The sequence below is a fragment of the Panthera leo genome, chromosome B1 (assembly GCF_018350215.1).
Source record: "Panthera leo isolate Ple1 chromosome B1, P.leo_Ple1_pat1.1, whole genome shotgun sequence".
In the NCBI taxonomy this organism is placed as follows: Eukaryota; Metazoa; Chordata; class Mammalia; order Carnivora; family Felidae; genus Panthera; species Panthera leo.
In genome coordinates this window covers 135703809-135717990 of record NC_056682.1, presented here as the reverse complement: position 1 = coordinate 135717990, position 14182 = coordinate 135703809, and the positions used below count along the sequence as shown (strand labels likewise).

Genomic DNA, 14182 nt, shown 5'->3' with positions numbered 1-14182 from the left:
TAAATAAATAGCAGCTATTTTACCCAAGAAACCAATATAACAATTTTGTGGTCTTGACTTTTGAGATCTCTGGTGAGATCAGATGATCTGTACCCTTCCATTCAAGGCAACAGACGTCTTCAAACTGTTTTTTAATTTGATTTATCCTTTGAAACAGAAAGTGCATTACATTTAACTGGTCTTGCAAAGGGGGTTCTCTTCTCTTTACAAACCGAATTCCTTATATAAATTAATAAAGGTTAAAGATGCTAATATATCACCATTATTAGCTTAAAAAAGAAAACAATATACATAGTCTATAGTATTCTTATAATACAAAACACTTCAAATTCAATTACAGCAACTAAATGGATTTTTTGTTTCTGACCCAGAGCAGTTGTAACAATTCCCACCATCTACTTTAACACGCATTTTTATCAGAAAGGAATTAAATTAAATACAAGCTATTGTAGCCCCTCCCTCCCCAATACTTTCTTTAAATCACTAATAAATAGCAACAAACGACTGTGCAATTTCAGAGAGGAACAGAGAGACAGGTCTGAGGCCTTCCCTGGTTCCACGTCTTCTACGTCAAGTCCTGGAGGCTGGAGCGGGGCGCGGGGCCAGGGGGTGGTCAGGGACCAACAGGAAGGGACAAAGGGAAAAGTGAGATTGAACAAATCCAAACCCGGGAGAGGAGCGAGAGGAGAGGGGGTGGAGTAGGAAGGGGGGGGGGGGACATTCTTCACTGCGCTTCCCAAATTAAGTTCAAAATAAAAGGAAAACGTGTGGTTTGAGTAGCTCTTAAAGGGGGTAAGGGTGAAAGAAGGAGGGCCGTCTTTTTATACCAAATTCAAAAAGGCATTTTACATTTTAAATATTCACAATAAAGTAACTTCTAGTCAGTGTGACTCACGATTTATTTACAAAGAGCCTTCAACAGGTTGCTTTAGTCGGCACAGCACTTTGTGGGGGGCCCATCTGGGGCGGCCGCCCGCCCGCATGGCTCTGCGGTCCCCGCGCCGGGTGTGGAGCCTCGAAGAACACCTCTGGGCGCCCCCGCCCCGGCCGCCCGCGGGGCCTCGGGCGCGAGGGGGCGGTGCGGGCCCCGCGGCAGCTCCCGCCCGGGGTACGCGTCTAGGGGCCCGAGCGGGGCTGGGAGGGTGGCCCGAGGCGGGTTTCGGTTGCGTTCTCTATGCAGTGCATTTCGTGGACTTCTCTGCCTTCTCCTCCGCCCCCGAGTGTCTCTCTCCCCCTGCCCCCCTCAACTTGTAGGTTAAAAAAATAGATATGTACATCTCAGAAAATAGCAAAGGGCCCCGGCAGGGGCCGGGTCCTCGGGGCCCCGAAGGGCGGGAAGGCGGGGCGCGCGCGGTCCCCGGGGCGGAGGCCCGAGGCCGGGCAGGCGCCGGGGGCAGCGAACGCTCAGGACGAGCTCTCGGTCTCGGACGCGTGCAGCAGGAGGCCGCCGCCGCCGCCGCTGCTGGACTTGTGCTTCTTCAGCAGCTGCGTGATCTTCTCGTCGTCCGAGTTGGGGTCCAGAGGTTTGTTGTAGTCGTCGTCCTCCTCCTCGTTCTCCGAGGCCCCCTTGAGCCGCTCGGTCTCCGAATCCTGCTTCTTCTTGGCCGTGGCCATCTCGGCCGCGTGCTTCTTCCTCCACTTGGTCCGGCGGTTCTGGAACCAGACCTGAGGGCCAAGAAAGGGGAGGCGAGGGGAGACAGTGGGGGAAGGAATTGAAGGCCAGCCGCTCCGGGCACACGCTGCTTTGCCCACTTGCCCCTGGTCGTTCCTGCGGGCGGGCCCTTGACAGCCCGCCACCTTCCCTCAGAGACCTCCCTTGTTTGGGCCGCCAAAGTCCGTCTCCACCGCCCCAGCTCCCTCCGGGTGTCAGGCAGCGACCGACGGCCTGCCGTTGCCATAGCGATAGGAACACAAGAGTATTGAAGTTGTCAGTGAGCGATCTCTCAGAAGAGAAAAAACTTGGACACTGAAAATAAGTTCCCCTAAAAATGAGTCCGCTTTCCTCTCTCCAGTCGGAACGCGAGAACTTCTCACCTTCCTAAATTTGACTTATCATGACTGTGATTTTATTTGCTATTTACTTTCTGAGATTAAGACTTTCAAACAGCCTGAAGTGTACTTGCTGTTTGGTGTGATTTCCGGGAGAAAGCACAGCATTCGCCCCCATTACCTCTGCTCTCCTTTTCACGTTTGGATATTTGTCTCTTTCACGTATCTCAAGGCTGAATCCACACAAACACGGTAGGTAAACGCGCCCCTCCCCATTTACACTTGTAATGTACCATGTAAAGTTAAAAAAAAAAAAAAAAAAGATTTGCTAAGACGGGAAATCTCTAATCACTAATAATAATCAATATGAATGCATGAAAATATTGAATAGGTTAGCCAAAATCATCACAGAAGTTTGTGTGTGTGTCTCTCTCTCTGACTTAAATGTTTTTCATAAAACCAAATCAAGCTAGAATTTTCATTAGTTATTTTTTAAAAGTGAAATTTTGCTAATTACATTACTTCCCACTGTTAGCATGCCTAGTCTTTCAAATATTATTTTAATTTATTCCTCTCCAAGACATGTATTGTATATAACAAATATTTTAAGCCTATTCACAATGTTTGAGATCATGTTTGGTATACATATTTTAACCTAAAGCATCAGCCATAAGCAACCAATTTCCCAAACATTATCCTCTCTTTATGCATCTCATCCATTTTCTCATCCGTTATGTATTTTATCTAGAGAATCAGAATTGTGAAGAAAGCGATTTTTATTTTCCTTATACAGCTATAATAATTCACTTCCAGCCACATAGACATATTTACGGTGACAAATGAAGACTTCCAGATTACTGTGGTAGGCTCTGTACCAACCACTGCAAAAATAATTTTAACTGTGATGGTATTCTAATGGTCACATACAAAATCACTCCTGAAATGCGTTTTATGATGCTTGCCCCCCGGGGGAAATACACTCTAACCAGCAGACGTGGCTAACAGTTATTCCTACTTAATTTAAGAAGCAACAATATTACTAATGAAAACAGACACTCTCTCCCCCCCAAAAAGTCCCAACTATAATAAACTGAAGAAGAGAAACAAAAGGGAATACAGGAAATATAGGAAACCATTAGATTTCATTTACCTTGATGGCTCAATCCTTTTATTTTTCAGGGAAAGATTTCTCAGATTTGATTCCCTGGAAATATACTGTATAACTCAATTATAAGATGTGACATTTTAATTATAAAATGTCACAGACTGTAACATATCTCACAAGTGTTGATAAACTTAGAATTCTTTCATAATACAATAATAATGTCAATTCATTTGGAAAATTGCTATTCCAAAGTTATGGCCTTCAACTAAACTAAAAGTAGATTCATCCTTGCAAAGTGGTTGGATCCTGTGGATATTGTTTTAACCTGCTAGTTAATATAGTAGCTCTATCAGGTTGATTTACATCAGGAAATCATATAACTCGCGGAGCCTGAATTGACAAACAAAAGCTTGAATATCCTTACAAATAGAATAAATAGGAGCTATCTAACTGGCCTGATCTATTCTCAGGGCTGATATTTCGGTAATGCTTTTATTCTCTAATAATGGCGAGTTCCCCCAGCACATGCTGCTATCTAGATTAACCTAATTTCAAAGGCGGGGGCTTGATTCCTTTTGTTCATCAACAGTTTGCCCGCCTGGAGACCCCAGGGCCTTTGTAAGCCCCACTCCCACCCCTTTCGCTGATTTCATCTTCCCCCCTGGCTCCTCAGATCCGCACCCCCGGGCGGCTGTTTGTTAGAGGGTTTGCGTGTGTGCGTGTGTATGTGCGTGTGTGTGTGTGCGCGCGCGCGCGCGCGCTGGGGATTGGGAGGACATCCCTCGACGTTTGCAAGGTCCACTCACCTTGACCTGACTCTCCGTCATCCCCAGCGAATAGGCCAAGCGAGCCCTCTCGGGCCCCGCCAAGTATTTCGTTTGTTCGAAAGTCTTCTCCAAAGCGAAGATCTGCTGGCCCGAAAACGTGGGTCTCGTGTGTTTTCTCTTCCCGTCTTTGTCCAACAAAATGGATCCTTGATCTGCAAGAACAGATAAACAAGGGAAGGGGAAAAACGATCGGTTACAAGCGGCTCCACTGAAAATAAACGAAATCAAAAAACAATGTTTTTTGGAAAGCTTATTCTTCGGCAGACATCAGAAGTATCTGGCGCTTCCAGCCCCACCGCGCGTCTCTCTTTGCCTTTTTACGCCCACCTGTTTTTAAAAGCCGGGTGTGTTTGGAACAGCAGTAAATAACCTTCTACCGAACACAGACGTCAAACAGAAAGGGAGCGCATTGCTGAAGTTTGCCGGAGTCGAATCGCCAGGACCGAGTAAATTGAGATGCGGGGGGAAAAAGCCCTTCTCGCCTCCCAGTCCAGTCGGTGCTCGCTTGGCCCCGGGGACTTTGCATGAGGATGGCTAGTTTTGTTTTGTTTTTCCTTGAACGCTTTCCTAACCTGTGTGGGCACAACAAAGGGCGCCTTGTTTTTTGCACACAAGAGAGCTAAATCGCCCCCAAGTCTAACTAACGCCGCTGCGGCCGAGGGGGGAGGGGGTGCCGCCTTTGTTGGCGGTCCCTACTTGGCCATCAAAACGAATACAATAAAGTCTCCCCGACACCCTCACCCTCCCAGGCCGCCCTCAGTCCCGAGGCTTCCCAAGGGAGACTCCACTTGGCTCCCGCAACTTATCTTAGTTACTGCCGCTCAGCCACACCAAAAGAGGTCTGGAGACTTAATGGAAACTTGGAGCACTTGGTCAAAAGCAAAGAACAGAGCAAGAAAAAGACCTGGGCAGGGCCTCGAACTTCACCTGGAAGACTAGGAGCCTCCGCGGCGGTGGCCAACTGCCCAGATGATTAGACTGCGGGACGCCTCGGTTTCAAACAAGGTCTTGGTGGCATGTGCATATTCCCCAGTCCTTCTCCCGCCACTTCGTTCTTCCTCTGGTTCATTTTCGTGTTAGGATGTTGAGGGCCACGATGCCTCTCAATATGTTCAGGCTCAAGGCGTCCCAGCCCTTCGCCACCCTCCCCCCCCCCCCCACACCGGGGGGCCGAGGCAGGTGAGAAAGCTGAGGCCCAGAGGAGAGGAATGGCCCGCATTGACGGCGCTTGCTCCTGCGCCTGCCGCTGGCCTGTCTTCAATGGGCTCACCCGGCCCGAGTGTACTGGAAAGGGGGAGGGGGGGTGGGCTCCTCTAAGGCAAAGAGGTTAGGTGGGGACACCCTGGGCCGAGACGCACAGCAAATACATGCGCTCTGCTCAGGGCTGTGGAGGGCTTGCCGCTGTCGTTCCCCACAGATTCTCAGAGAAGCCAGTTAGGCTGGCGGAAGGTGGAGTGGGGCCCTGGCCGATAGGCGGGAGCTGAGAAAGCAGGGGTGTAAGCGGGGGCGCAGTGGCCTCTCCTGCCCTTCCCACCTCTTAAACCCAGGCCGGGCCTGAGTTTCCCCTCAGGCTGTTCCAGAGTAGCCGGGGCCTCGGAGGACACACACGCCCAGTACCGCGTTGTTTTCAACACGGACGCACGCACACTCGCTCCGCGAGGCTTGCTGGACACTTGGAGAGAGGGGGGCGCTTGGACGCAACCACGCGAGCTCAGGAAAGCCAGAATCCCTCAACGAATGCCCTGACCCAGCCTAAATCGTGCGATTCTGGGCTGCCAAACTACTAGGGAGCCAAGAGAGTGCACCGATCCCCATGCATACCAGGGGCCAGGACCCAAGAGCGGGCAGAACACGCACAGCTGGACTCAGGGGATCGTACTCACGAGGGGTGCAGGCCAGGCGCGCGTCCCTCCAGGGTGGGCTCTGCATAACTCCTGGCCAGAAGATGGGCGTCCGGCCGGGCAGCTCGGCCAGCGGCTTGGGGTACCGACCTACGGCGGCCACGGCCGCAGCGCTGGGGCTGAAGTAGAGCCCGGGCGGTGGCGGCGGCGGACTCAGGCTGCTGAAGCGGGGCAGGCCGGCCAGCAGCCCCGCTGGGGATGAGGCAGCGGCTGCTGCAGCCGCGGCAGCCGCGGCAGCCGCCGAAGCGGAAGAAGCGGAGGTGGACGAGGAAGAGGAGGAGGAGGACCCCGAGGGCGAGGCGGAGGGCAGGGCGGCCCCTGAGGCCACCGGCATAGAGGGCCGGCTCAGGATGTCGTTGATGCCGTGTGGGGTGGCGGCTGAGAGCTGCTGTGGGGGGCTGCCCAGGGACGAGAGCCCCCCCGCGGTCGGGGGCTTCAGGCTGCCAGGGTTGTGAGCGCCCAAAGGCGGGGAGGGCGACGACGAAGAAGACGAGGAGGACGAGGAGGAGGGGGGGCCGGCGGGCAGCGGGGGGTACGCCGCGGGGTACAGCGGGGTCTTCATTTCGGCCATGCTGTGCAGGGCAGCCAGGGGCGGGCTGCTGAGCAGGAACGCGCTCTGCCGGGTGCCCTCCATCGCCCCCACCGCTAACATCCCACGGCCAGGCCGGAGCCGGCAGCCACACAGCGAGGGCGCCGGTCGGCGTCCCGGCGGGGCTCAGGAGAGTGAGAAGTGCCGAGGGCGCGAGCGTGGAGTTGCTCCGCGCTCCCGGAGGCGACCTGCCAACTGGGCCGAGAACGCCGCCGCCGAGAGTTGCTCTCGAAGCTGCGCAGCAGAAATGTCCAAACACGCCACTGGAGAGGCGGTGGCTCGCGGAGATCAGGGGGCGTCCGGGCGCGTTTGGATGTCCTTTCGCTCCTGGAGTTCCTGGATGCAATCTTGGTCTCTTCTCTCTTCCCCACTTTTCCTTGCTTCTCAGTGTGCACTACTTCTCATCTTCTCCCCCCAGAGAAATAAGCAAAACAAAACCCAGGCCGGCCCCAGAGTTTGCAACAAAGTTAAGAGTCACCGAATCTCCGCTTTGATGTTGGAGTGTGGGGACTGGATCGCTTTCTTTGGGGAGGTTCAAAGGACTCCAGGTTCCGCCGGACGCGCTCCTCTAATCTTACTTGGCTGCTCTGCTCTTTCGCGGCGAAGCTGATTCGCACTTGGCGCTCGCTGCGCGCCGGGAGAGAGCGCATCCAGCCCGCGGGAGGATCTCGCCTCTGCGCGGACTTCCTCCGCCGGTTCTGCCCGGGGCCGGTGTGCCAGAAAGGGCAGTGCCACCAATCCCCGCCGCTCCCGGATTCGGCGCGCCAACCCGCCTTCTCCTCTGGGCCACTGGGCACTAGAGTTACAATATTGAAAAGAAAAGCGGGGAGAAAAGAACAGAAAAGAAAAGACTAAGTGCGAAAAGTCTGACGGCTTCGGTTACGGCTCCGCTCGTCTGTCCACTTCTGCAAACGGGCCTGGCGACCCCCGCCCCACCCCCCCAGCACCCTCTCTTCTTCTCACTCTCCGCCTTTGCCTCTCCTCTCTCGCATTTCTTCGCGGCTTTACAGGCTTCGTTCTTCTAAGCCCGGTCCTCCGGCCAAGCTGACCCTCTCCAGCGCTTCCACTCCCTCTCTCTGTTCCCTCCTCTCTCCTCTCTCCCTCCGGGCCTGACAGTTCAGATGAAGCTCTCAAAGGTAATAAAACATTTGCATCACTCCCTACCCTCCTTTAGCTGGGGGACAAAAAGGAGGGGGAAGTGGGGGTCCAAAATGAGAACTTTGAGGGACGTCACACGGAGGCGGCCGTGAGGGGCGGGGCCGAGGAGCTGGGTGCAGGCCGGGGGCGTAACCACCGTCTCCAATTGCGCGCAGCCTGGGGCCTCGCGTCGCCTACTGGGCGCGCCCACCCCGGAGCGCCGAGCTCTCTGATTGGCTGAAGAGGACGAGCCGTAGTGCCGCGCCCGCTTGGTTCCCGCCTCCTCCCGTCTCCGTCCCTTCTGTGGGTGGGGCCAGGGGGCGGGGCCTGGCGAGTGGTGCGGTTCCGCCTTGGGGCCAGGGGACGCCTCAATTAATTGTGTTAAATAAAATGGAAAAGTGGCGGGGGGAGCAGAGACGAAGAGGGTATTACTTTTTAAAGAGAAGAATAATGAAAACCCAGACCTTTTATGGAAAAGCAGTTCATATTCTTCCCTCGCCTCCCCCCTCGCCTGCCCGCGTCACCCTACCCACCCCCCCTTTCCCCTACGAGCTCGCGACGCCTCACCTCGAACAGTCTGGTCCCTTGTAAAATGGAGCTAATGGAGCGGGCAGCCGGCGCAGCCCTGGCCTAGCTCCTTCTTTTGAAGGGATTAATTAAAGGCCATCTGGGCTCTCTCAGAATTGTGTAAATTAATTTGTTGCTCCTTAAGCCTATAGATGTCCTTAATCCCCTAGTAGGCCGAAGGATCGTCCTCGTCCATTTTTGCCACCTTCCTCTTTCCCTCTCTGTTCTTTCTCGGTTACTTTTCTTTTCATTCCTAGGTCCCTTCGCAATGTTACAATTTATAGATTTACTCAACACACAGAGAACGGAATCAGTTTAATAGGAATATTTGTTTCTCATGTGATGTTTAGACCTGAGAGGAGTGAGCTCTTTTTTTTTTTTTTTTTTTAATTTCCTTCTTTTGATTATTGTTGTTATTTGTTCTGAATTTACACGGGAGCAGAATCTCCAAAATTGGAGTCTATATACAGAAGCATGTAGGTACCCCCTGGAGACTGTAAGTGTTTGAAAACCATCTCTGAACCTGTAGCCCCTTGCCCTCAACTCCAGGGTTGCTTTGAGAGATGGAGATGTCCAGGCTTCCAGGCTGTGGTGATCGGACGTCTAAGATTTAGGAGTTGGAGAGTGGTTTCCTTTATTCCCTCTCTATCTTCCATCCCTGGTCCCTAGTAAAATGATCTTGAAATTGCTGGCAGGGTTGAGCTGTACAAGTGAGAAGGAGGAAGACCCCTGAACATTCTGAGATTTCAGGATGTTGAAGTAACACACCATTGAGGGGTGGTCATTAGAGCAATTTGGATGAGATCATCAAGTCCAAACCCAATTCTTAGAAAATAGAAATAAATATCTCAAGAATAAAATTTGAGTGGCATGACCCATGGGTGGAGTTTGGCTGTGAGTGCCAAAGCACTCATATGGGTCAAAGCCCCAAAACCCAGGAGGGCTTATTCCATTTTGATAACCCTCATTTCTAACACTTTGCTTTTTTAAGAGTGGCAGCTTGAGCTTGAGATTTTTTGGTTTTGGTTTTGGGGGATTTTTTTTTTTTTTTTTTTTAGTTTTTTAAGTTGTCTTTTAAAAATGTTTTTGTTTACCCTTTGACACTTTTATTATTCATTTCTGAAATCAAAGTAATTTTGTTCTTACTTGGTTCCCTCTTTCCTCTCCACCCTTCTGCATTAACTTCAAGACTGAGCTAAATCCATCACTTCACAGACATTAAGAATCTGACCTGCGGGAAGATGAATTCTTTCCTCCGCATGGATTATGCTGAGTCGGGCAAGAAGAGAGTTCCTGCACGGACCGTCTACATTTTCTTGCGGGGATGTTCTGCTGGGCCGTGGGTCTAAACCCCAACACCCTGCCGTTTTGGCCAGAAGACTGCGACAGAAGGATGAGGTAGCCCCGGCCCCTGTGGCTTAGCTGCTGGGGCCCCTCCGCCTCTCGCTTCGTTACAAACGAAACTTTTTCTTGCCTCGAGAGATCCCAATTGGCGGTGACACACAATCTCCCTCCTGGACCCCGCTACTGGGCCACCAACGATCTCCTCATATTCCACCAGGACACCGCATTCTCAAGAACTAGGTAGGAATGGAGGGGGGAGGAGGCTGGTGATCCCCAAATATTTCAATATCCAAAAGAGACTTCCCCTTTATTTCATGTAAATATTGTGACCTGGGAAAGAATTGGATATTTTTCTTTTTTACGTGTAGTATCTGATATGGGGAGGGGTGAAGTAAATAAACAGAAAACTGAGAGAGAGAGAGAGAGAGAGAGAGAGAGAGAGAGAGAGATTGATTCAACTCAACCAACTCGGGTCAACTGACTTTGGTAAATAGTTGCAAAGCTGGGTGCAAGGCGGCTCCACCGTTTGCTCTTACTTATCATTCACATTGAGGAGTTAAAATAGCGGCATTTTTTCTTAACTGTTACAATAAACAAACTCTGGGGTCTGTGTACCTCGATCCCCGGGGGGCGGGGGGTGAACCCTGGGCGCCTGAATCCCGCGTGGGGTCGCTCATATTCCAGGCGCACGCTGCGCTGCGCTGAAGGAAAGCGGGTGCCTCCAGCCTGGTGCTGGTTGTCATCGATCTGCTCCGTCTGTCTCCAGCTGGGAGTGGAGAGAGCCAGAGGCGTCTTCAGAGGGGGGTGGTCTGCTTCTGTCACTCGTAGGGAGAGATGGCCCTGCCCCTGCAGGAGCGTTACCACCTTGGGGGCTGAATGTTGGAAGAGCGGATCTTGACACTGACCAGGGAGGCCAGTTTCTGATTCGCGCGGTCTTACACGCAGCTTACAAACGCCCTAGAGAGTCAGGACTTTCCGTCAGGAGACCCCCAGGACCAGCACGCCTTTCTGCCCACGACCTAGTAAAGTCAGACATTTCCAAGTCCAGCTAGGAGTAGATGCTAGGAATAGAACGTGTAACACGTGGTCGCCCCCTCGCATCTCTGCACAGTACATATATTGCGGGGGGGGGGGGGCTGTGTTTGAAAGCGAACGATTTGCATTTTAATTGAAAAATTAATGAAAGAGTGAAGCGTGTTGGCATATTCTGAGGTTGCAAAAAGAGCTAAAATGGTAGGGATGAGGAAGGCGACGCGCCTCCCTTGACTTTCTTGAGCCCCTGAACAAATGGACCTGTTTTCAAGTTACTGTTGTTCGCGGGCTGCTACTGTTACGAAGCCTGCGCGATCCTCTTGACCACCCTACCCCTCGATCTAACCCTTGACTCAGAAACGCCTAGCGCATTTTGATACTTTTGCTTTAAGTTAAAGGAACAGCCACTAAATTCAGGGTAACTCGCAGAAGGAATGCAAATGAAATCTCAGCTAAATGTACTAAAATCCAGCAGTCGGGAATGAATGGTAACTCTTCTTCCCCAAATATATCAAATGTCGGGGTACTCAAATGTAGCCACAAGAAGCCTATTCTATACTCGCAAAAGGCCCGGGACGCGGGCGGGAGGTGGCGGGTATGGAGGGAATTACGTGTGTGTTTCAGGCCAAAAACCTGTCTGAAATGTGTTTGCTTGAATTGCCTAGATGACTTCTTTAATGACTCCACTTCGCCAGCGAGTGGGGCCTGTACCGGCTGAACCCGGAGGCTGGCTGGGTTTATGTTAGTGTTGTAAGAGGGGTCGATCCGGCGGCTAAGTACAAACACAAGGGAGAAAGAAGAATGTCCGCAAGCTTGAAACAAGCTGGTCTCCGAGAAGGAGAGCAGGGGAAAGGGAGCGCATGTCTGTCCTCTTGGCCTCCTGTAAACGTTGTGAGTAGGAGCTGGACCCTTGGTTGCTTCTGCTGACCAGCGACTAGAAAGATGGTTTGGGAAGCGTTGGAGCCGGGAGGGGGCCTAGAGCACTGTAGGATCCTGCGGTCCGCGCTCTCCCAACGAGGAGGCCAACACAAATATGGGAGGGAAGCGACTGGGATAGATGTGGAATCCACTACCCAAGAGATCTCGAACCCCAAGCGAGAACATCCCTCAGGGATCTTCCAAGCGGTAGCATGGCCCTCCTGCTGCACAATCGCAGAATATGTACTCAGTTCTCTTGGGGGATACGTGCACTCTGAAGGGAGGGTTCTGAAATGTCCCAGAAGATGGAGAATATAGAGCCCAGAAATGCCCGCAATATCAAAACCCAAATTCAGGAATGAAAGAGTAAATGCAAGAAAACACCAAATACCTACTGGTCTTGAACTTCAGCAAAGCACGTATGTATATATATGCATATGTGCATATGCATATGGGTGTGTGTGTGTGTGTGTGTGTGTGTGTGTGTGTATAAAATCTCCTCCCCTCCGGCATTTTCCGCAGGGACCCCTTGACTCCAGGGAACCCCTTTGCTTAGGAGTATATTCTGGAAAACGGGATCGGGTGTGGAAATCATGAGCTTGAAGGAATGTCTGTAGATTCCTACACGTTCCTTAAGGAATAAAGTGCTGGTCCGGTGTGATCCAGCAGATAAAACAGTGTCTGGTGTGAACAGCCATGAAAAACTTTCACCTGTATAAATAACGTCCACTGAACGTAATTTAGGTGATTTTAAACGAGTCTGTAAGTTAGTTTTTCTTTATGTCCTGCTTAAAGTTGTTGCCTCTGACTTGGGTGTGTCACACACGTGCGGCTCCTGATTCTTCGTGGAGAAAAAGTTCTTTCATTTGAGTCGTTGCTTGGTTTACAAGTGTCTGGGTCCTTCTGAAGTCCCTTTTAAAGAAACCCTGAGCAGCTACCGCCCTCTTGTGGAAAAACTTCTTAGCGTTTCGTTCTGTGTAGGGAAGACTAGCCTCCCCGGTTAAGTGCTGGATTTATTATCTCAGTGAGGCGGTCGGCCTTTGTTTCACAGCAGCGTTCGTTGATTAGCATTTACTTAATTTTTTATCGGAAACGCCAAATTCATAAAAAGAAGTGTGGGTCTGACAGTTCTAGCTTTTTCAAATAGCAAAAGCTCTCTAAAATGAACATTTAGATTTTAAATCGTTCTTCCTCTCCTACCCTTCTTTACGCTCCATTATTTGCCGCAATGGTGATATAACAAACTTCTATTTTTATTTCTATTTTATTGAAATTATTTTAATTTTCTACTTTTCTTCCCCATTTACCAAAACAATGCTGTGCCCACTACAGAACACATGGAAAGTGGAGACAATTATAAAAACACAAAGAATGGCCCGTAATCCCACCTTCAGGGGCAAATGCTTCTGATATTTGGCCAATGTGCCTGCTATCTTTTCTCCAGGCTTCACGCTATGCTTTGTTTTAATGGTTGAGATCATATTGAGTATATAATATTGTATCCTTAAGCCCATTTTAATAACCTGCTTTATTCACTTATTGAAGCATATACAACTCAGCACTGAAGTCTCCCAGACTTAGTCTTCTGTGAAGTGAAGGGCCCTGAACATGTGTTAGAAAGACCTGGATCCAACAAAAGTAATCTTGCACTGCACAGAGGCAATGTGCTCCAGTGTCAGTGTTTCTGCCCTGATTCTTCCACTCACCATTAACCCCTTCAGCTCCTCAGGCACTTTGCCATTAGTTCTTAGAATTTTATGATATAATAATAATAATAATAATAATAATATAATAGCTAACACTGAGTAAACACTCTGTGTTTGAGTACTTTACTGTTCTGAGTACTTTATCATATAAATTCAATAGCAACTCTGAATCTCTGAATTAGGTACCACAACTGTCACCATTTATAAGGATGGGAAAAGATGATGAAAATTAAAGCCCAGAAAAGTTAAGTAACTCACTTAAGATTACACGCTACTAACTGGGGAAGATGGGGTTTAAACCCCTGGCAGTCTAGCTCTAAAATCTATTCTTTTAACCACCATTTTAAACTGCCCCTCTGACAAATAAAAAAAAAATTTAATGCATATGAAAGCAGTCTGAATATTGTAAATTGGTAAGCAAATAGAAAGTGAATCTTGGCATATTCCATCACAGAAAAAAAAAACACAATTCACATTTCTTAGATAAGAAAAACATTCAAATGGGTTTGGGAGCTTCTTGAATTCCTTTTTAAATTATTCAAATAAAAATGTATTTCCTAAAAATATTAGGCCTTAGTTTACACACAAGACAAATATTTGCGTTTCAAAATAATTTTGATTTTAGTAACTTTTAATTAATAGATTTTATTTTTAGAGCAGTTTTAGGTTTTAGGTATTTTAATTACTTTTTAACTTTAGTTTTTTTTTTAGCATACATACACCTCAGCTTCCTATCTTTGTTCCCTGTTCATAGATTTGGTTCACAGATGGTATAGATTGTAGTTTAAAACGCCAGTCAAAGGCCAAGTAGCCTTCAAAATAAATCAATCATCCTGGCCATTTTACCCTGTGAAATTGCCAAGGATGTAGGTATCCCCTTGGTCACCAAGAATATCTCCTGTTACTTGGGATACTTGGGGTGTCATGGAGTAATGAGCGAACTGAAGTGGTACTAAAGCCATTTTACATCAGTACAGTATAGCTATCAACCAACCAGAAGTGATACTCTGTCTATTAAAATGAATGTAATGTTCATCAGCCTGGAATTCAGCAACGTTAACAATTTC

General features: G+C 49.5%; 1 protein-coding gene across 2 annotated transcripts; it reads right to left on the bottom strand.

Annotated features, from left to right (window-relative positions):
• Positions 1-772: 772 nt before the first annotated feature.
• On the bottom strand, positions 773-6474 carry NKX6-1 (NK6 homeobox 1). Of its 2 annotated transcripts, XM_042933977.1 has the most exons (5): positions 6359-6456; positions 6162-6262; positions 5805-6032; positions 3901-4073; positions 773-1665 (listed from the first exon to the last, which is right to left on the bottom strand). In XM_042933977.1, the coding sequence occupies exons 1-5, from the start codon at positions 6454-6456 to the stop codon at positions 1405-1407; spliced, it is 861 nt and encodes a 286-aa protein (XP_042789911.1). In that variant the 3' UTR covers positions 773-1404. The 2 variants fall into 2 exon arrangements, with proteins under 2 accessions (XP_042789911.1, XP_042789910.1); XM_042933976.1 differs by having other exon boundaries at positions 5805-6474.
• Positions 6475-14182: the final 7708 nt, after the last annotated feature.

What these genes read in the sequence shown, in the direction of transcription:
- NKX6-1 (XM_042933976.1), bottom strand. Translation starts at nt 6,474, where the DNA reads ATGTTAGCGGTGGGGGCGATGGAGGGCACCCGGCAGAGCGCGTTCCTG. An exon ending in GCGCCTGGCCTGCACCCCTC is followed by an intron (nt 4,074 to 5,804) that starts GTGAGTACGATC and finishes CTGTTCTTGCAG; the next exon opens with ATCAAGGATCCATTTTGTTG. An exon ending in TGACGGAGAGTCAGGTCAAG is followed by an intron (nt 1,666 to 3,900) that starts GTGAGTGGACCT and finishes CTTGGCCCTCAG; the next exon opens with GTCTGGTTCCAGAACCGCCG.